Source organism: Schistocerca americana, chromosome 11 (assembly GCF_021461395.2).
Source record: "Schistocerca americana isolate TAMUIC-IGC-003095 chromosome 11, iqSchAmer2.1, whole genome shotgun sequence".
Lineage (NCBI taxonomy): Eukaryota > Metazoa > Arthropoda > Insecta > Orthoptera > Acrididae > Schistocerca > Schistocerca americana.
In genome coordinates, this window is record NC_060129.1 from 76,084,692 (window position 1) to 76,108,358 (window position 23,667).

Genomic DNA, 23,667 nt, shown 5'->3' on the forward strand with positions numbered 1-23,667 from the left:
GGAATCCACAAGAACATCCAGTTTACGACGGAAGTAGAGAAGGATGGTTGCTTGCCGTTTTCGGACGTCTTGGTTACTAAGAGTGTGGATGGGTCATTAGGGCATTCTGTCTACCGTAAGCCAACACGTACGGACCTTTACCTGCAAGCGTCGAGTTGTCATCATCCTGCACGAACTACCACCGTCCTTAGAACATCGGTGCACTGGCTCATATTGTTTCTGATGGAGACAGCCTTACAAATGACCCGGAACATTTAGAGTCGATGTTCAGATGTAATGGTCACTCTCCACAAGAGATTAGAACAGCGCTAAGAAGAAAGAAACGTCACCACTTACAAAATCAAGAAGATAAGGAGATAGTCAAGTCCAGGGCGTTCCTTCCATACGTCGGCAACCTTTCATCTAAAATAGGCAAGAACCTAAGGAAACATAAGTTAAAGTGATCTTCTGGCCACCGGCGAAGATTAGTGCCGTTCTCGGTTCAGTAAAGGACGATCTGGGTCTGCGGGAGGCCGGGATCTATGAAATGCCTTGCCAGTGTGGCAAAGCTTACATCGGTCAGACGACACGCACAGCACATGGAAGGTGCGTTGAACACGAACGTCACACTCGCCTTTCGTAGCCCACTAAGTCGACCATAGCTGAGCACTGTATTACCATAGGACACACTATGGACTTGTCTGCCACGAAAATCTTGGCCCCAGCAAAAACTTTCTGGGATTCAGTAATTAAAGAATCTGTGGAGATACGCCCAGCGCAAAATCTTATAAATCGTGATGGCGGTTTTCAACTGGACAAGGCTTGGGACCCGGTGATTTCTCTGAGAGGAGACACGTCTGGCGACATCTGACGTCTGTTTTTAGCGACGCGGGCGCGCATTCCGACAAGGGCGGACATGTACAGGGCTATTACAAATGATTGAAGCGATTTCGTATATTCACTGTAGCTCCATTCATTGACATATGGTCACGACACACTACAGATACGTAGAAAAACTCATTAAGTTTTGTTCGGCTGAAGCCGCACTTCAGGTTTCTGCCGCCAGAGCGCTCGAGAGTGCAGTGAGACAAAATGGCGACAGGAGCCGAGAAAGCGTATGTCGTGCTTGAAATGCACTCACATCAGTCAGTCATAACAGTGCAACGACACTTCAGGACGAAGTTCAACAAAGATCCACCAACTGCTAACTCCATTCGGCGATGGTATGCGCAGTTTAAAGCTTCTGGATGCCTCTGTAAGGGGAAATCAACGGGTCGGCCTGCAGTGAGCGAAGAAACGGTTGAACGCGTGCGGGCAAGTTTCACGCGTAGCCCGCGGAAGTCGACGAATAAAGCAAGCAGGCAGCTAAACGTACCACAGCCGACGGTTTGGAAAATCTTACAGAAAAGGCTAAAGCAGAAGCCTTACCGTTTACAATTGCTACAAGCCCTGACACCCGATGACAAAGTCAAACGCTTTGAATTTTCGGCGCGGTTGCAACAGCTCGTGGAAGAGGATGCGTTCAGTGCAAAACTTGTTTTCAGTGATGAAGCAACATTTTTTCTTAATGGTGAAGTGAGCAGACAATGTGTGAATCTGGGCGGTAGAGAGTCCTCACGCATTTGTGCAGCAAATTCGCAATTCTCCAAAAGTTAACGTGTTTTGTGCAATCTCACGGCTTAAAGTTTACGGCCCCTTTCTCTTCTGCGAAAAAAACGTTACTGGACACATGTATCTGGACATGCTGGAAAATTGGCTCATGCCACAACTGGAGACCGACAGTGCCGACTTCATCTTTCAACAGGATGGTGCTCCACCGCACTTCCATCATGATGTTCTGCATTTCTTAAACAGGAGATTGGAAAACCGATGGATCGGTCGTGGTGGAGATCATGATCAGCAATTCATGTCATGGCCTCCACGCTCTCCCGACTTAACCCCATGCGATTTCTTTCTGTGGGGTTATGTGAAAGATTCAGTGTTTAAACCTCCTCTACCAAGAAACGTGCCAGAACTGCGAGCTCGCATCAACGATGCTTTCGAACTCATTGATGGGGACACGCTGCGCCGAGTGTGGGAGGAACTTATTTTATCGGCTTGATGTCTGCCGAATCACTAAAGGGGCACATATCGAACATTTGTGAATGCCTAAAAAAACTTTTTGAGTTTTTGTATGTGTGCAAAGCATTGTGAAAATATCTCAAATAATAAAGTTATTGTAGAGCTGTGAAATCGCTTCAATCATTTGTAATAACCCTGCAGTTTTCATCTTTACGCATGCGCCGGCGCGCCACAGATAAAACAGTAGCTCCAGAGGGCGCGGGTTTGATAGAGGACGCTCCTGTGACGGAGGCTACTGCGCATGCGTTTTCGCACCAATTTTTTGCTATAAAGCTGACTCCGGGAACTTGCAGTCTCCGGTGATGGACACTCAGCTGAAGATGGCGGGACGATTGCCAGCCGAAATATCGTGGCACGAAGTCGACATGATCCGGCTGCAATCCCAAAATCTCATCGATTACTGTTCGAATCTTGACTTTTTCCATCTTTGCAAATCACTAAGCGGGAGCAACAACAGGGCCACGTCATCGCCACAGCTCTATTCCGAGAGTGCTGACGTAGCCTGTGTTTACAAGCAACAGTCCAATGAATATCACGTGGAGGACTCGTTGCGCTAGCGCTGACCTCTCGTAGTGATTCGATAACTTCTCAAACAACCCGCGTAATATAATATTTCAAATCCTGAAAAAGTGACCCACTGCTATACTGGATAAACGCTAGGGAAAAGGAAGACATGTAGGAAATGTTGGGTTCCCCCACTGTTGCAGGTGTCGGCTCCAGGAGGGCGCTGGCTGCTGCTGCTGCCATTGCCGTGGCGCTGCTGTCTCTCTGGCTGTACCAGCCAGAGGAGCAGGATGACGTCCCGGAGTGGATCCGTCAGAGCCAGGCCTTCGGTGGCAGCCGAAATGGCCACAAACAACCGGCTGTTCCAGCTCCAGAAGGCGGTAAGGCTCAAGACTGCTAGGTTGTGTGTTAATATGTGTGGTCCAAAGTGTACTGACTGGCCAGTGTTCATGACGTCATGATGTGGCCTACGATAAATACAGACCTAAGCATCCTGATGTGTGGCGTCACCAATGAAGTGTTCGTGGCCGACGATAAATGCTTACAAGCGAACCTCCCCATCGCACCCCCCTCAGATTTAGTTATGGCACAGTGGATAGGCCTTGAAAAACTGAACACAGATCAATCGAGAAAACAGGAAGGAGTTGTGTGGAACTATGAAAAAAATGAGCAAAATATACAAACTGAGTAGTTCATGCGCAAGATAGGCAAGATCAAGGAGGATGTGAGCTTACGAGCGCCGTGATCCCGTGGTTAGCGTGAGCAGCTGCGGAACGAGAGGTCCTTGGTTCGTCTTCTCTCGAGTGAAAAGTTTAATTTTTTAATATCAGCCAATTATCAAAGGTCAGGCACTCACACATAATCAACTTCGCTCTCCGACATTCCAGGACATGTTCAGATTTGCTTGGACATATGCAGGTTTTGACGGTCTACACACGGAAACATTTGAAAACGTAAAAAGCATATGTTTTGACAGAGCACAGGGAAAATTGTGAGACTGAAACTGTTGCATTCATTTGTCGCAGTTTATGTGACAAACTCTTATGTTTTCATCACTTTTTTGGGACTGATTATCACATCCACAAGAAAACCTAAATCGGGCAAGGTAGAAGAATCTTTTTACCCATTCGCCAGGTGTGCAAGTTAGGTGGGTCGACAACATATTCCTGTCATGTGACGCACATGCCGTAACCAGTGTCGTATAGAATATATCAGACGTGTTTTCCTGTGGAGGAATCGGTTGACCTATGACCTTGCGATCAAATGTTTTCGGTTCCTATTGGAGAGGCACGTCCTTTCGTCTACTAATCGCACGGTTTTGCGGTGCGGTCGCAAAACACAGACACTAAACTTATTACAGTGAACAGAGACGTCAATGAATGAATGAACGGACAGATCGTAACTTCGCGAAAATAAAGGAAGCAAAATTTTCACTCGAGGGAAGACTCGAACCAAGGATCTCTCGCTCTGCAGCTGCTCACGCTAACCATGAGACCACGGCGCTCCTCGCCTCAAATTGTCCTTGATGTTGCATATCTTGCGCATGGACTACTCAGTTTGTATATTTTGCTTATTTTTTCGTAGTTCCACACAACTTCTTCCTGTTTTCTCGATTGATCTGTGTGCAGTTTTTCAAGGCCTATCCACTGTGTCAACATAACTAAATCTGAAGGGGGTTCGATGGGGAGGTTAGCAAAGCCTGCAGATAGATATACGTACACTATGTTATCAAATGGCCAATGATAAAGGCTTATCAATGCCTGCAGACAGATATCACTACGTGATCAAAAGTATCCGGACCACGAAAAACATACGTTTTTCATATTACGTGCATTGTGCTGCCACCTACTGCCAGGTACTCCATATCAGCGACCTCAGTAGTCATTAGATATCGTGAGAGAGCAGAACTGGGAATTTCGAGCGTGATCAGGTGATAGGGTGTCACTTGTGTCATACGTCTGCACGCAAGATTTCCACACTCCTAAACATCCCTAGGTCCACTGTTTCCGATGTGATAGGGAAGTGGAAACGTGAAGGGACACGTACAGTACAAAATCGTACAGGCCGACCTTGTCTATTGACTGACAAACCGTCGACAGGTGAAGGTCGTAATGTGTAATAGGCAGACATCTATGAAGACCGTCAAATAGGAATTCCATAGTCCTTCACGATCGTCTGCAAATACTATGACAGTTAGGCTGGAGGTGAGAACTCGGCTGCTCATAAGCCTCACATCACGGCAGTAAATGTCAAACGACGCCTCGCTTGGTGTAAGGACTGTAAACATTGGACGACTGAATCATGGAAAAACGTCGTGTTCAGTGAGGAATCACGGCACACAATGTGGCGATCTGATGGCAGGATGTGGGTATGGCGAATACCCGGTGAACGTCATTTGCCGGCGTGTGTAGTGCCAACAGTAAAATTCAGAGGCGATGGTGTTATGGTGTGGTTGTGTTTTTCACGGAGGGGGCTTGCGCCCGTTGTTGTTTTGCTTGGCACTATCACAACACAGGCCTACATTGATGTTTTCAGCACCTTCATGCTTCCCACTGTTGAAGAGCAATTCGGGGATGGCGACTGCATTTTTCAACACGATCGAACACCTGTTCGTAATGCACAGCCTGTGGCGGAGCGGTTACGCGACAATAACATTACTGTAATGGACTGGCCTGCACAGTGTCCTTACCTGAATCCCATAGAACACCTTTGTGATGTTTTGGAACGCCGACGTATTGCCACGCCTCACCGACCGACATCGATACCTCTCCTCAGTGCAGCACTCCCTGAAGAATCGGCTGCCATTCCCCAAGAAACCTTCCAGCACCTGATTGAACGTATGGCTGCGAGAGTGGCAGCTGTCCTCAAGGCTAAGGGTGGACCAACACCACGTTGAATTCCAGCATTACCGACGGAGGGCGCCACGAACAGTCAGTTTCAGTGAAGTGTCCGGATACTTTTTGTCACATAGTGTTGTCTGTGTGAGAGGCCCGTTGATCATACCTTTGACAGTGTAGTAGGACAGCTTTTAGGAAACATCTTTGATAAAAGTGAGGCCATTGTCTACACGTCGCCTCGCTTGCGTTAGTAGATTTAAGCTATAAAATGACGAAGTATATTTGTTGCGTTGCTAGCGCCACAGTGATCATTGCAAAGTATGAACCATACTAACTTCTTCATACCACAAAGCATGCTGAATAAAAAAAACCGTAATAAGCGGTTGGAATCTTACAAAGAAATACCAGATGTGGAAGGAGATGGAGGTGTGATAAGTCAAGCTTGTTCAAAGTACACGTACATGAAATGAATGTGCTTATTTGTACTTCAAATAACCTAACCTTCATAAATTACTCAGTGGGTGATTCACGTATTAGTTCACATGTTTCTGGAATAATACGTGAAACGGTGCAATGAGGGAGAGTACTACATTGAAAGTTGGAGTAATTTTCTCCTGTTGCTAAAAATCTTAAATAGTCTCGTGGCCAATCTTTAGCAGAATAGCATGCCTGATTTAAATAACGAAACACTGCATCGTTAGGTATTTTTACACGATTTGCACAATGGTTTACGAGAATCTATTCCTCTTAATCAAGTACAAATATTTCCATTCGGTGTGATTCTAGAGTTTCTCCCGGCGTATTTGATAATCAAAATATCCACGGGTGTACTGCCGGTCTACAGTGTCGAACGGGCACAATATTTCGGCGATCACATAGGTCGCCATCATCAGGTGAACCGACGGACTGAGCTCCTGTGAACGTGCCGGCACGGAGATCCGTACGCTATGGCTGCTCAGAGGGAACTGGGTTCGGTCGACTCCGACTCCGTTACTCATGTGCCTACCTGAGGCACGTGTGTGAGCAGGGTAAGCACTTGTGTGCTGTTCCTGCAGGACCTGAAAGAGATGTTTTTGAAAAGACTTCCTAACTGTTGTTGGGGTCCTCTCGGTCTGGGTTCGGTCGCGGCGGCGGCCGATTTAAATACCCTCCGCCCGCGGCGCGCTCCCTCCGCCGTCCGCGCCCCGCGGTGGAACAGATTGCGACGGCGTCTGAGATGACGTCGGAGTGATGGCTCTGTCAGCCGTGGTCGTCACAACTATACGTTTGCTGGATTTACTCTCGATTAACGCAATCGCTGGTTCCCAAGCCTTGCTAAGATTATAGCCACAGTCACGGTTTATGAGGTCGTCATTGGTGCGAATTTCGATGGCCTCTGTAACAACGCTGTCCCAGTATCTCGAGGTCTGTACCAGAATCCTCGTGCGGTCATACTCCATAGCGTGATTTTCCGACAAACAATGTTCAGCGACCGCCGACTTGCTCGGATACATCAGTCGAGTGTGCCTCTGGTGTTCACGGCATCGATCCTCGACGGTACGCATCGTCTGACCAATATACGACTTGCCACATTGACACGGAATCTGGTACACGCCGGCCTTCCTCAAACCGAGGTCATCTTTGGCGTTCCCCACCAGTGCACGAGTTTTATTCGGAGGACAAAACACAGTTCCGACCCGGTGTTTCTTCAGAATGCGAGCGATTTTCCCCGAGAGTGCGCCTGTATATGGGAAAAACGCAGTGCCTACCTCCTCCCTCGTGATTTCATGCATCTCCACAGGTTGTGCTGCAGTGGTACTCAGAGTGGCAGATTAACGTGCTCTCCGCCCAGCCACTATAGCATACTCCTCATAGGAAAAAATGACATTAGGGGAAAATATTTGTTTTGATGTCCCCTACAACCTCCCAGACTTTGTCGTTTTAAATACTTTTCACCCTGTATAGCTCTTATTATCTCCGCCGTGGAATCAGTGAATACTAACGGTCCTACAAAGTACATGTTGTTGTTGTGGTCTTCAGTCCTGAGACTGGTTTGATGCAGCTCTCCATGCTGCTCTATCCTGTGCAAGCTTCTTCATCTCTGAGTAACTACTGCAACCTACATCCTTCTGAATCTGCTTAGTGTATTCAACTCTTGGTCTCCCTCTACGACTTTTACCCTCCACGCTGCCCTCCAATCCCTTGATGCCTCAGATCGTGTCCTACCAACCGATCCCTTCTTCTACTCAAGTTGTGCCATAAATTCCTCTGCTCCAGTGTTGTATTCACTACCTTCTCTTTAGTCACTTCATCTACCTATCTAATCCTCAGCATTGTTCTGTACCACCACATTTCCAAAGCTTCTTGTCTAAACTAATTTATCGCCGATGTTTCAGTTCCATACATGGCTACACTCTGCACAAATACTTTCAGAAACGACTTCCTGACACTTAAATCTATACTCGATGTTAACAAATTTCTCTTCTTCAGAAACGCTTTCCTTGCCATTGCCAGTCTACATTTTATATATTCTCTACCTCGACCAGCTTCAGTTATTTTGCTACCCAAACAGCAAAACTCCTTTACTACTTTAAGTGTCTCATTTCCTAATCTAATACCGTCAACATCACCCTACTTAATTCGACCACATTCCATTATCCTCGTTTTGCTTTTGTTGATGTTCATCTTATATCCTGCTTTCAAGACACTATCCATTCCGTTCAACTGCTCTTCCAAGTCCTTTGCTGTCTCTGACAGAATTACAATGTCATCGGCGAACCTCAAAGTTTTTATTTCTTCTCCATGTATTTTGATACCTACTCCAAACTTTTCTTTTGTTTCCTTTACTGGTTGCTCAATCTACTGATTGAATAAGATCTGTGCGGCTGGTCCCGGCGGAGGTTCGAGTCCTCCCTCGGGCATGGGTGTGTGTGTTCGTCCTTAGGATAATTTAGGTTAAGTAGTGTGTAAGCTTAGGGACTGATGACCTTAGCAGTTAAGTCCCATAAGATTTCACACACATTTTTTTTTTGAATAAGATCGGAGAGAGGCTACAACCCTGTCTCACTCCCTTTCCAACCACTGCTTCCCTTTCATGTCCCTCGACTCTTATTACTGCCATTTGCTTTCTATACAAATTGTGAATAGCCTTTCGCTCCCTGTATTTTACCCCTGCCACATTTAGAATTTGAAAGAGAGTATTCCAGTCAACATTGTCAAAAGCTTTCTCTAAGTCTACAAATGCTAGAAACGTGGGTTTGGCTTTCCTTAAGCTATCTTCTAAGATAAGTCGTAGGGTCAGTATTGCCTCACGTGTTCCAATATTTCCACGAAATACAAACTGCCCTTCCCTGAGGTCGGCTTCGTCATCTACCAGTTTTTTCCATTCGTCTGTAAAGAATTCGTGTTAGTATTTTGCAGCTGTGACTCATTAAACCGATAGTTCGGTAATTTTCATATCTGAACACTTGCTTTCTTTGGGATTGGAAGCACGCCTAAAATGTTATAACTCGACGTTCTCGAAAACGGTTAAGAGTTGCGTCTTCCCGTTTACATGCGCTCAATTATCCATCTTTTGATATGCAGCTCCTTGTATTGGCTGTGTTTGCTGTTAAAGATTTTTGGACGTGAGGTCCGCCAGTTATGCAAAACAGTTTTTCTCAGTACCCAAACATGTTTCGGCACCACTGTGCCATCATCAGTGGGTTTCCGTTTTTTATTTATTCTGCAATGTGAACATTTTGTTCAATGATTATAAAATTATGTGCATTTTTACTTCAAACAACAGATCATTGCTTTTTGTAAATACCTTTATATTTGGTGAACATGAACTTTCTGCATCAGTTTTGTGTTAATTACTAAAGGTACCTTGTCATCTGCAACCGAACGATGTTGATGAGAAAGTTTTTGGTGGGAGTTAACCTTTCTTCTAGGATGTAACTCAGTTTTTCGCGATGTTTTCACGCCTATTTTCGTATTTACCCAACCACAATAGGAAGAGATTCAAGAATACTAAAACCCGGCCACAGCCTATACAGCAAACTGGCCATTGAGGAAAACTTCCACATACAGAAGGCAATAGCAGAAGGAAAACAGGTCTTAATTGAATACACTACACTCCGCAAGGACACACTATTTAACACATTAAAGGAACTTCACAAATAAAAACAGCACAAACAGATAAAGTCTACACACAGACACAGACACAGACACAGACACAGACGCGCGCACACGCGCGCACACGCGCGCACACGCGCGCACACGCGCGCACACGCGCGCACACGCACGCACACGCGCGCACACGCGCGCACACGCGCGCACACGCGCGCACACGCGCGCGCGCACACGCGCGCGCGCACACGCGCACACGCACACGCACGCACACGCGCGCGCGCACACGCACGCACACGCACGCACACGCGCGCGCGCACACGCACACGCACGCACACGCGCGCGCGCACACGCACGCACACGCGCGCGCGCACACGCACGCACACGCGCGCGCGCACACGCACGCACACGCGCGCGCGCGCGCACACGCACGCACACGCGCGCGCGCGCGCACACGCACGCACACGCGCGCGCGCGCGCACACGCACGCACACGCGCGCGCGCGCGCACACGCACGCACACGCGCGCGCGCGCGCACACGCACGCACACGCGCGCGCGCGCGCACACGCACGCACACGCGCGCGCGCGCACACGCACGCACACGCGCGCGCGCACACGCGCGCGCGCACACGCACGCACACGCGCGCGCGCACACGCGCGCGCGCACACGCACGCACCGCCCTCCCCCCCCCCCCTCACACACACACACACACACACACACACACACACACACACACACACACACACACACACACACACACACACACACACACACACACGAAGATAAAATGCAAACAAAATTCAAATTTGGCGCCGAACTCTCTGGTGAACAAATGAACACTGACTGGGCTGAGACATGACAAGCTACCTGTAGTAATTAACACAAAAGTGATCCAGAAAGTTCATGTTCACCAAATGTAAAGGTATTTACAAAAAGAAATGATCTGCTGTTTGAAGTAAAAATGCACATAATTTTATAATCATTTAACATAATGTTCACATTGCAGAATAAATAAAAAACGAAAACCCACTGATGACGGCACAGTGGTGCAGAAACATGTTTGGGTACTGAGAAAAACAGTGTTTTGCACAACTGGCGGACATCACATGCAAAAATTTGTATGCGCTCAATTTTTAAACGTGCCCTACACGCACTGTCAACGCGAATGATATCAGTGAGGGGAAGTTCTTACGGTCCCCTTGTAAACGGTTTGTCCATAATATGCACTCTTCCTCGGGTCGTAGTCTCGCAAGGTTTGCAGGAGAACGTCTGTGAAGTTCGGAAGATAGCAGAGGAGGCATGAGCGGATGTAAAGCTGTGAGGACGGGTCGTCTGTCGTACCTTTATAGCTGAGTCGGTCGCTGTCACTGCCAAGGTAGCCGTCCTCTGTAATACGAGGATGAGTCAAATGAAAACCTTAAATTTGTAATAACAAATCGAAATTTCGCGCCGTTATCCTGTAAGTTGGTGAGCGTGCTACAAACAGTATGCAGTATGGCCTGTAGGTGGCAGCATAGTGCAGATGCACACATACCGTCGCAGTATCAGTATAAAGATGGCCGCCCCATTTGCGACTTGCACCAGGGAAGAACAGCGTTCTGTTGTTCGGTTTTTGCGTAGTGAAGGTGTGAAACCTGTTGAAATTCATCGACGAATGAAGGTTCAGTACGGTGATGCATGTTTGTCACAGCAGCAAGTCTACGAATGGAGTAGGAAGTTCGCAAATAGTGTGACTTCAGTGAAAGATGCTCCTCGTCCAGCTCAGGCACAACGAGTTGTGACTCCACAGAACATTACAGCAGTTGAAGCCACAATGAAGGAAATCCGCCGAGTGACACTGAATGACATTTCAGCATGTTTACAGATTAGTCATGGGTCAGCGGACCACACTGTGCACGATGTGCTCCAGTTTCACAAAGTGTCTGCAAGATGGGTGCCACGGCAGCTGACTCCTGAAATAAGAGAACAAGGTGTTGATGCTCGTGAAGAACTTCTTCGGCGCTTTGAACGAGAATGTGAGGGCTTCCTTGCCAGAATCGTTACTGGGGGCGAAACCTGGGTTCACTTCCACTAACCGGAAAGGAAGAGAGCGAGGAAGCTATGGCGCCATTCCTCATCACCAAAACCAAAGTAGTTTCGAACAGAACCATCAGCAGGGAAGGTTATTCTGACTCTCTTTTGGGACGAAAAAGGCGTCATTTTGGAGCATTACACGCCTAGAGGGACCACTGTCACCAGTACATCGTACAGAGATCTCCTAAAGAATCATCTGCGGCCTGCAATCAAATCAAAGCGGCGTGGATTGCTGTCAGCAGGTGTCCTTTTGCAACACGACAATGCAAGGCCCCACACTGCCCGTACAACAGTTGCGACAATCACAGACCTGCACTTTGGGTGTCTTCCTCATCCACCATACTCGCCAGGCCTTGCCCTGACTGATTTCCATATGTTTGGACCACTCAAAGACGCAATGGGAGGAATGAAGTCCCGTTCTGATGAAGAGGTACACGAACGGTTGCGCGGACTACCGAAAGAATTTTCCTAAAGGAATTTATGCACTTTGTAAGTGTTGGAGGACTTGCATTGAGTGTGGAGATTATGTTGAAAAGTGATACAGCTTTGTACCACTCCTGTACAATAAATAATATTTAAAAGAAATGTTTAAGGTTTTCATTTGACTCATCCTCGTAAAAAAGAAAAAAAAACTGAGTATAGGATTCAGCGATGAATGACATCCACCCAGACAAAATGCCGAGAGCAAAGAAAATGTCCAGGATTGGTCCTGGCCTCACATACAGTTTTAATCGTCCACGTAAGTGCACTGTTTTTAAAAATATTCACCTTTAAAAATTATAGAACGTTGCGTTCGTTTAGAGAAATTGTGGAAACGTTTTCCCACTCTGGTGTTATTGTCTTGAAAAAATTGTCTATGAAGGATTTGACAGCTTCTGGAGGTGATGAAAATAGGTGGTCTCCCATTTACAAAAAAAAAAGAATGTATTCGCAATTGAAGCTACAGACAACCATTAGCTCTGTATAATGGGATGAGAATGAAAATTCGTGCTGGACTGCGACTCGAACCCATATTTCCGTTTGAGGCAGGGACAGTCGCCTGACCATAAGGCTACCTGTTGGTCTACTGATCAATTTTCACGCAATTTTTTTTTCCTTATGCCATACGTTTTCCCCCTTCTCCAATAATATTGGATTGCAATTTGACGTCATTCTGACCAGTGGTGTTGCTTCTACTGCTGTTTGGAAGATTAATTATAATCACCCTGTACACACTGCTGTCGACATACGGGATTTTGGATTTGGCTGTGAAGTGTGCTCGGATAGCCTAATGGATTTGCATTCGAACCGCATCTAGTTTCAAAAAGAAGAACTTATAGGAAAAACTACGCCAGATTCGTAGAAGTAACTCTAAGATAAAAACATTATATCTGAATCAAGGAATTCAGAAGATTTTAAAGCAAGAAATGAAATCAGAATCGAATTATGTCCTTATCAGTTTCCCACATAACAAGTATTTCATACTTATGTTTTAACTACACTTTTACGTTTTTTTGTATTTTAAGGGCGAGAAGGGGCCTTCATTTATTTTTCTCCTGCACCCTCCATTAAAGACGTCCGCCAGAAGAAGGTGAAGTGTTTATTTAGTTTTTTCTGTATATTTGTTTTCTGAGGAGAAACAGATTTATTCTGCAGAAATGTCGAGAACGGTGGATACATCACTACAAAAGGACACAGAAATACTAAATAAATAATTTTTTTAAAAAAATAGGCTCTGTCCTGTCCTGGCAGCTGGTGCTTTCAGAATTATGACGAGCCTAACTTATGAAGCATAAACAGATGAAGTGCTGAACACCGCCGTCGTGAAAAGGTTGTGGACAGACACCAAGAAGAGAAACTGTGAAGCCGTCGGTACATTGAAAAACAAATAAAAATGACGGAACTACTCTACTATAAGCAATGATACACTAATGATCAAAAGTATCCGAACACCCACCCAAAAACCATACTTTTTCGTATTAGGTGCATTGTACTGGCACCTACTGCCAGGTGCTCCATATCAGCGACCTCAGTAGTCATTAGACATCGTGAGAGAGCAGAATGGGGGGCCGGACTCACGGACCTCGAACGTGGTCATGTGATTCGCTGTCACTTGTGTCATACGTCTGTCCGTTAGATTTCCACACTGCTAAACATCCCTAGGTCCACTGTTTCCGATGTGATAGTGAAGTGGAAACGTGGAGGGACACGTACAGCACAAAAGCGTACAGGCCAACATCGTCTGTTGGCTGACAGACTGCCGGCATCTGCATTAGAAGCAGATCGTAATTGGTAATAGGCAGACATCTATCCAGACCATCACACAGGAATTCCAAACTGCATCAGGATCCACTGTAACTACTATGACAGTTAGGCGGGATGTGAGAAAACTTGGATTTGGTGGTCGAGTGGCTGCTCACAAGCCACACATCAAGCAGGTAATTGCCAAACGACGACTCGCTTGGTGTAAGGAGCGTAAATATTGGACGATTAAACAGTGGGAAACGTTGTGTGGAGTGGCGAATCACGGTACACAATGTGTCGATCCGATGGCAGGGCGTGGGTATGGCGAATGCCCGGTGAACGTCATCTGCCAGAGTGTGTAGTGCCGACAGTAAAATTGTAGGCGGTGGTGTTATGGTATGGTCGTGTTTTTCATGGATGGGGCTTGCACCATTTGGTGTTTTGCGTGGCAGTACCACAGCACAGGCCTACATTGATGTTTTCAGCACCTTCTTGCTTGTCACTGTTGAAGAGCAATTCGAGGATGACGATTGCATCATTGCCGCGCAGGATTAGCCGAGCGGTCTAAGGCGCTGTAGTCATGGACTGTGCGGCTGGTCCCGGCGGAGGTTCGAGTCCTCCCTCGGGCATGACTGTGTGTTTGTCCTTAGGATAATTTAGGTTAAGTAGTGTGTAAGCTTAGGGACTGATGACCTTAGCAGTTAAGTCCCATAAGATTTCACACACATTTGAGCTTTTTTTTTTTTTTTTTTTTTTTTTTTTAATGCATCATTCATCACGATCGAGCACCTGTTCGTAATGCACGGCCTGTGGCGGAGTGGTTACACGACAATAACATCGCTGTAACGGGCGGCCTGTACAGAGTCCTGACCTGAATCCTATAGAACAACTTTGGGATGTTTTGGAACACCAACTTCGTGGCAGGCGTCACCGACCGACATCGATACCTCTCCTCCGTGAAGAACGGGCTGCCATTCCCCAAGAAATCTTCCAGCACCTCACTGAACGTATGCCTGCGACAGTGTAAGCTGTCATCAAGGGTAAGGGTGGGCCAACACCATATTGATTCCTGCATTACCGATGGAGGGCGCCACGAACTTGTAAGTTATTTTCAGCTAGGATACTTCTGATCACATAGTGTATGCGTAGCAACGATAGGAATTAAAACTAAGAAGCTAGTCGATTAAGACACACGAGGGGATAGAATGGCTGGGCTATGAGGCGATATGGGAGGCCCAAGAAAAGAATGTTTGAAAGAAAAGAAAGGAAAGCAAAGAGAAATGGTAAGGCGATCACTCACTATAAGCGAGCAATCCGGGTTCGAGTCTCAGTCCGGCACAAATTTTCACTGTTGTCATTCAGTTATACAGACGACGGTTGTCCTTATTCGCCACTGCAAATACATTCCTTGTATTTCATAATGCCTGTAGTCGCTGTTCCTTCAGATAAGCATGTGTGTCCGAAGAGATATTGCATTATTTATTTATTTATTTTTGAAGGAATCTACATAGACAAGCAACTGAAATCACTCAACAGAGGAAAATCCACTGGCCCTGACGGGATACCAATCCGATTCTACGCAGAGTATGCGAAAGAACTTGCCCCCCTTCTAACAGCCGTGTACCGCAAGTCTCCAGAGGAACGGAGAGTTCCAAATGATTGGAAAAGAGCACAGGTAGTCCCAGTCTTCAAGAAGGGTCGTCGAGCAGATGTGCAAAACTATAGACCTATATCTGACGTCGATCTGTTGTAGAATTTTAGATGTTTTTGCTCGCGTATCATGTCGCTTCAAAAAAACTAACCAACCTAAGGACATCACACAACACCCAGTCATCACGAGGCAGAGAAAATCCCCGACCCCGCCGGGAATCGAACCCGGGAACCCAGGCGTGGGAAGCGAGAACGCTACCGCACGCATGTCGCTTCTGGAAACCCAGAATCTACTCTGTAGGAATCAACATGGATTCCGGAAACAGCTTTATTTGTTCGCTTTATTTGTTCATGAGACCCAGAAAATATTAGATACAGGCTCCCAGGTAGATGCCATTTTCTTTGACTTCCGGAAGGCCTTCGATACAATTCCACACTGTCGCCTAATAAACAAAGTAAGAGCCTACGGAATATCAGACCAGCTGTGTGGCTGGATTGAAGAGTTTTTAGCAAACAGAACACAGCATGTTGTTCTCAATGGAGAGACGTCTACAGACGTTAAAGTAACCTCTGGCGTGCCACAGGGGAGTGTTATGGGACCATTGCTTTTCACAATATATATAAATGACCTAGTGGATAGTGTCGGAAGTTCCCTGCTACTTTTCACGGATGATGCTGTAGTATACAGAGAAGTTGCAGCATTAGAAAATTGCAGCGAAATGCAGGAAGATCTGCAGCGGATAGGCACTTGGTGCAGGGAGTGTCAACTGTCCCTTAACATAGACAAATGTAATGTATTGCGAATACATAGAAAGAAGGATCCTTTATTGTATGATTATATGATAGCGGAACAAAAACTGGTAGCAGTTACTTCTGTAAAATATCTGGGAGTACGCGTGCGGAACGATTTGAAGTGGAATGATCATATAAAATTAATAGTTGGTAAGATGGGTGCCAGGTTGAGATTCATTGGGAGAGTCCTTAGAAAATGCAGTCCATCTACAAAGGAGGTGGCTTACAAAACACTCGTTCGACCTATACTTGAGTATTGCTCATCAGTGTGGGATCCGTACCAGGTCGGGTTGACAGAGGAGATAGAGAGGATCAAAAGAAGAGCGGCGCGTTTCGTCACTGGGTTATTTGGTAACCGTGATAGCGTTGCGGAGATGTTTAACAAACTCAAGTGGCAGACTCTGCATGAGAGGCGCTCTGCATCGCGGTGTAGCTTGCTGTCCAGGTTTCGAGAGGGTGCGTTTCTGGATGAGGTATCGAATATATTGCTTCCCCCTACTTATACCTCCTGAGGAGATCACGAATGTAAAATTAGAGAGATTAGAGCGCGCACGGAGGCTTTCCGGCAGTCGTTCTTCCCGCGAACCATACGCGACTGGAACAGGAAAGGGAGGTAACGACAGTGGCACGTAAAGTGCCCTCCGCCACACACCGTTGGGTGGCTTGCGGAGTATAAATGTAGATGTAGATTCATGGGTTACTGTATAAAACTGTGTTGATGATACAGGTACGTGTGTGTTTGCAGTGCAAGGAAATCCCGCAGAAGAGCGAAGCCGTCCTCGCCGCCCTGTACGTCAACGAAAACCGCCAGGAGGCGTCGGCGGCGAGGGACTCTGTGGTAAAGGAGGCTGCCCGGCTGGTGAGTAGATGCACCAGGCACCAGGCATGCCAAGCATCTGCATGAGAAATGTAACATTACACACACACACACATACACACACACACACATTATCTCAGGAAGGCAGACTATCCAAAGCCAACTACGAGAGGCATTTCAAAAGTCCATGCAAAAATAAAACCTACTTACATGTTACAGGGATGGTTTGCAGCTCTTCAGGAAGAATCCGCAGGACTTTAAGCGTCGTTCCGTCACTGTGGATGAAACATGGATACGTTACTATACTCCTGAGACCAAAGAACAATCTAAACAATGGGTTACCAAGGGAAAATCTGCACCAAAAAAAGGCGAAGACCATTCCTTCGGCCAGAAAGGTTATGGTGTGTGTTTTCGACATAGTCTCTTTTTAGACTTATACACTTCGTCCATCGCTGTTCTAATTTTGTGATCCCTTCCGAATAATAAGAGTTATCCAAGTCTTCAAAATAGCTATTAGTTGCTGAAATCATCTCCTCGTTTGAATAAAATCTTTGTCCCATCATCCATTTCTTGAAATTCGGGAACAAATAGTTGTGGTGTCACCGCCAGACACCACACTTGCTAGGTGGTAGCCTTTAAATCGTCCGCAGTCCGTTAGTATACGTCGGACCCGCGTGTCGCCACTATCGGTGATTGCAGACCGAGCGCCGCCACACGGCAGGTCTAGAGAGACTCCCTAGCACTCGCCCCAGTTGTACAGCCGACTTTGCTAGTGATGGTTCACTGTCTACATACGCTCTCATTTGCAGAGACGACAGTTTAGCATAGCCTTCAGCTACGTCATTTGCTACGACCTAGCAAGGCGCAATATTCAGTTACTATGTCTTCTGAACAGATAATATTGTGAATCACGTGCCGTCAAGAGCGACGTTCATCATAAATGGATTAAGGTTAAGTATCCAACTAGCTACGTCCGCTTTCCGAATTCTCATTCCTTTTCATGTTCCAGACCTCACGTCAGTATAGTTCTTCCCTCCTCACGCCAGCCTGCGTGAGCTAAAACGCGCGCATTTCGGCCACCTCTAGTAACACGGTGTTGGATCATCTGCTAACTAAAACAACGGTAGGCCGAGGGAGCGAAGCCTTGAGAATAGGGGGATGTGGAACGAGGTGGAATCCTATTACCAATAATTTTGGGACCACAACTGCTGAGGTGTGTGCTGGTGCATCGTCGTGATAGTAAAGGACTTCTTTGCGGTCTAATTGCCGGCGTATTTCTTCCAGCTCGGTTTTCAAACGGTCCAATAACGATGAATAATATGCGCTTGTAATATTTTTACCCTTTTCCAGATAGTCGATTATCCCTTGTGAATCCCAAAAGACAGTCGCCATACCCTTTCGAGCAGAAGGAATGGTCTTCGCCTTTTTTGGTGCAGATCCTCCCTTGGTAATCCATTGTTTAGACTGTTGTTCGGTCTCAGGAGTATAGAAAGGAACCCATGTTTCACCCACAGTTACGAAACGCCACTTAAAATCCTGCAGATTCTTCCTGAACAGCTGCAAACCATCCTTGCAACACTTCACACGAATCCGTTTTTGGTCAAGCGTGAGCAATCGCGGAACACATCTCGCAGATAGCCTTTTCGTGTCCAAATGTTTATGTACCCGTTCATTTGAGATGCCCACAGCACTAGCAATCTCACGCACGCTAACTCTTCTGTCATCCATCACCGTTATCATGGATTTTATGAATTATTTCTGGAGTCGTAACCTCCACAGGGAATTCAGAACGTTCAGCATCACTTGTGCTCATATGGCCACTCCGAAAATTTTGAAACCACTTATAAACTGTTCTCGTGGAAGGCGCAGAGTCACCGCAATGTTTATCAAACTTCTCTTTAGTCTCCTGAGGAGTTTTTCCTTTCATAAAGTAATCTTTGATCACCACATAAAATTCTTTTCGTCCCTTTGACGATCACTCGACTTCCTTGATTCACACGAAAGCCAAACACAAAGAGATAGACCAATATGGCTGAAACTTGGTGTGCGTTCTCTCCAAAGATGCTACTAACTAAACATGACCTCGATACGCGCGAGTGGTGCCATCTCTCGGACTTTGCACGGACTTTTCAAACACCCCTCGTACACCTAAATCTTGAAAGTTATCTAAACAAATAAAAAATGTGACTGAAGTACTCTGTTCCCAATTGTAAGCCTGAGCTGTGATAGTAAATAAACTGTCGCAAAGTGAAGGCAAAGCTGCGCTGTAATAGTAATTAGTTGTCGTAATGAAAAGGGAAGGCTTTCGTACCGTAAAAGTTAGCAATCTGATTGCAGGAATTTTGAACAGTATAAACTGCGTGAATAATGAACTTAGACATGAAACATAGTCATTGGCTTTGCAAAATTTGATCACGAAAACTGTATCTGAATAACGTAAGTTGGCCCTGAGTGAATAACACAATCAAAATTTTTCCACCTTACCTCGAATCTGCGCAAATCTGGATAACTCGTTGCAGTACTGCTGTCTTGGGCGCCTCTATCCTAAAGCTGCAAATTACTGTATCTACACAGGGACACTCGAGAGGTGCAATGAGTTCTGTTAATTGCAAATCGAACATACTTGGATGGATCATCCGTTAAGTCTTCACCTGGTAGCAGAGTGGTCAGCGCGACGGATTGTCGTACCTAACGGCCCGGGTTCGATTCCCGGCTGGGTCGGTGATTTTCTCCGCCCAAGGCCTGGGTGTTGTGTTGTCCTTATCATTATCCGTTCATCCCCATCGACACGCAAGTCGCTGAAGTGGTGTCAATTCGGAAGACTTTCACCCGGCGGGTGGCCCTAGCCACACGGCGTTTACATTTTTACCCGTTAAAAAATATTTGTAAGAGAAAGGTTGGCAAGAAAATGAAACATGCACATAAATGGCAACACTGTTGTTTTTTGCACGGAGAACAAGTGCTCAAGCCAGATTTTAAATTTAATGAACTTCTCAACATCCAAGCAATACACTTTCATATCCCTGAAATCTAGTAGCTTTCAGTACAATAACCAAGTTCGTTCGATGGCGCAGCGCTAGTAAAAAATATCATTATTGTATTTACCTGACATTCCATTAGATTTCTTCCTTCTCAAATCAGTTTCATAGTCATGTTGATTGAACAAAAGCTAAATTTTAATTTGGATGATAATATCACCATAGCTTCCTCATTAACACCACTTACAATTATCAGCTTAACTCTAAGACAGTTGTACTTCGGCTTCACTCGCTACCAAAGCTGAACATTGTCTGCTGCCACTGTGCCCTCATACAGTTCAAAGATGTTAGCTTAACTTCTGCGATACAGCTTAGAATATCGCTGCTCGCTCACAATTGATTCAGATACCAAAAAGTCATATACCAAAATTATACATGACACCTATCAATCTGATAAGCTATATTTCGTCACTGTGAGTCTTTTGTCCTTCCCAATGTGCTAAACAGTCTGTCAGCCTAAGCCACAGATACTAGCAGGAAACAAAATAAGAGGTGTCCATAAATTATCTCTACAACTTAAGATTTTAATACTTCCAAGACTGTAGTAGATATTGGCCGCCTGGCTAGCCACGCGGTCTAACACGCTGCTTCCCGAGTGGGAAAGCGTGCCGGTCCCCGGCACGGATCCGCCCGGTGGATTAGTGTCGAGGTCCGGTGTGCCGGTCAGCCTGTGAATGGGTTTTAGGGCGGTTTTCAATCTGCCTCAGTGATTGCGGGCTGGTTCCCCTTATTCCGCCTCAGTTACACTATGTTAGCGATTATTGCCCAAACACTGTCTACACGTACGCATACACCATAATTACTCCGCCATGCAAACATTGGGATTACACTTGCCTGGTGTGAGACGTTCATTGGGGGGGGGGGGGGGGGGGGCGTCCACTGGGGGCTGAACCGCACCATGACCCTGGGTTCGGTGTGGGCGGTGGTGGTGTGGGTGGACTGCTGTTGCCTGTTGTGGGGTTGTGAACCACTGAGGGCTACAGCGGCATGAAGCCTCTACGTCGTATCTAGGTCTCCAGTTTAAATACACAATTCAGATATTAACAGATGTTTTTCAACATGGAATAACATAAACTTTCGTTTCCTCATCCATGCACATCAGTGTACAAGACCTCCAAGGTGACAAGTTCAAACTCATTGTGAGTGTGTGCTTTCGAGTCCTGTCAGTGTCTAACCTTGGTTCGGTACACCGTGTGCCTTATGAAACCCCACACGAAGAAGTCTAGTGGCGCAAGGTCAGGGGATCGTGGCAGCCAGCGAATTGGACCATATCGTCCTAGCCAACTATCCTCAAACTTTTACATCTAGAAATTGACACACATCCAGGGACCATTGGATTGGTACCCCATCGTGCTGGAATATGGCAACAGGTTGCAGTTGTTACAATTGTGGCACAGAAAACACTTGTGACATGTCCAGGCAAACACCTCAGTTTACGGAAGACTCGGTCAGAAAGAATGGACCAGTGACGCAGCTGTGCATCACTCGGCACCAAATACTGATCTTGGGACTGTACCTTTCGATTTCATGAGTATGCTGTCATATTCTGTAACGGTGTGCAAAAGCTTTTAACAGGACACAGAGGATGCTCCACTGAACAATCCGACATACGGAACATGGGATTGCAGAAGCCATCGTAAGTACATAATAAGAATAAAATCACATTACTGTGCACTTTTTCATTTACATAGGTTCACTGCAAATACCATCATTGACACAGTGAAAGTAACATTTGTACTGTATCTTACAAAATGTGCCGAAACTGAAGGTCATCAGCCTCAATGTAAGCATGACATTGTAACGTCCCCTTTGAACAATTTATATAAGACTGTCCTTAACCTGACACACAATATTTTTAGCGCAACGCAATCTGACTTTCAAAATTTCCTACTAAAGAATGGCCCTGACAAACATTAAACTATACCTTTCACAAATCACTTACCTCACAAAAATCTTCGCTGCTCAAGCTACTGCAATACAGCAAGCGCCACTACTGCCAGCTAAATAAAAGATTCAAACTACTGAAGGCACTAACTACTGATAGGGATAGTTAGCAAATGAAAGATATTAATAGAGAACAAACAATGTATTTACCTTGATATCATCATATATTTATATATCAGTTCATGAAAAATTACAAAACTCCGCCATCTCTCTCCCCACATCCACCACTGCTGGCGGCTCACCTCCAACTGCGCAACGCTACGCGCTGTTCACAGCCAGCTGCCTAACACTACAATGGCGAGTATTACAACAATGCAAAGCAGCCACAGACTGCACACAGCACAGCCAGTGATTTTCATACAGAGGTGGCGTTACCAATAAGAAATCCTAAACAGCCTACTTACATAAGAACCTCAACAGCCTACTTACATAAAGATAACATAAACAGCCTACTTACATAGCCCCCATGCTCCCCACAAAAATTTTACAAATTTTTTTTTGGGCAGTGGCCAATAACGATTTGAAAAAATTTTTCATAATTACAATAACAAAGATATCAAATGCACACACTTATTTATACAATGCTGGTCAAAAGCTAAAATTTTTGTCACAGTCCATAAAGACAGTCCAGATTGTTCATCACTGTAAAATTTCAGTGTTTTTCTCAAAGTCTGAGCAGTAAAAGAAAATGCACACGGAAGTAGTGGATTTCCATGGAGTCTTGAAGAAGCAGTGTTGTCCTTCCAACGGAAAGACAGTGCTGACTCTTGACATGCTGACAGGTAATGGGCCACAATATAGCAAACCCACAGCAGAGTCATTCGACGTTTTGAAGAACATTGGAGGTAGGTCATCACAGAGCAGACCCACCGTAGTCCTGGTAGAGATTACGATACTGGTGGGCCACCAGAGGTGCAGACCCACTGCAGTCCTTGTAGAAATAATGGTATTGATGGATCATCAAAGATGTAGACCCACTGTAGTCCTTGAAGAGATGGCCAGCAGCCATCTGTTGTGACTGTGCAGGTGCACAATCACCACTGAAGAGTCTTGCGGATAATGTAGCAAGTCCATAAACCACCACTTGTGCACTTACAAAGTTTCTGGAATTGTCCTTAGAACCAGCAATGCTGTTATCCAGTCCCTTGCTGAATTATTAATACACTTGCAAACACTGACAGTCCCTACTTCTCACATATTGTCCATATACTATGACCAACAGAAACGTGTGCAGTGAAATGTAACTTACAAGTTAATAATATCATGAACTGGTGACAATTACAATTTTATAACATAAGAATACAATTACAAAGGTACAAAATACATCATTAAAGAACATAATAATACAGATAACATTTGTAGTACAGGCTTTACAAAAGAATCGAACTAACATATACATCAGTGGAATTATGACATGAGTACATACATAAAAGATCACAATAACTTTTGAAACATCAACTTTACACATGAGCATTAAACAGAATAAATAATGTGTAAGCATATTTATAAGGTAAATAACATATTATTAATGCCAATTATATTTGAGGATAACAGTATTCCTCATCATAGTGAATGTAGCTTAATATTAAAAGAAGAAA

General features: G+C 45.6%; 1 protein-coding gene across 2 annotated transcripts in view; it reads left to right on the plus strand.

Moving 5' to 3' along the window:
- The window catches only part of LOC124553883 (speckle-type POZ protein-like), a 146,578-nt gene that overhangs the window by 48,609 nt on the left and 74,302 nt on the right, over window positions 1-23,667 (plus strand). Inside the window, exons 2-3 of one of the 2 annotated variants that reach the window (XM_047127886.1) lie at window positions 2,808-2,984; window positions 17,016-17,129. In XM_047127886.1, the coding sequence (XP_046983842.1) occupies window positions 2,808-2,984; window positions 17,016-17,129 (291 nt within the window). The remainder of the gene's footprint in view (window positions 1-2,807; window positions 2,985-17,015; window positions 17,130-23,667) is intronic. The other variant, XM_047127887.1, reaches the window with a different exon arrangement.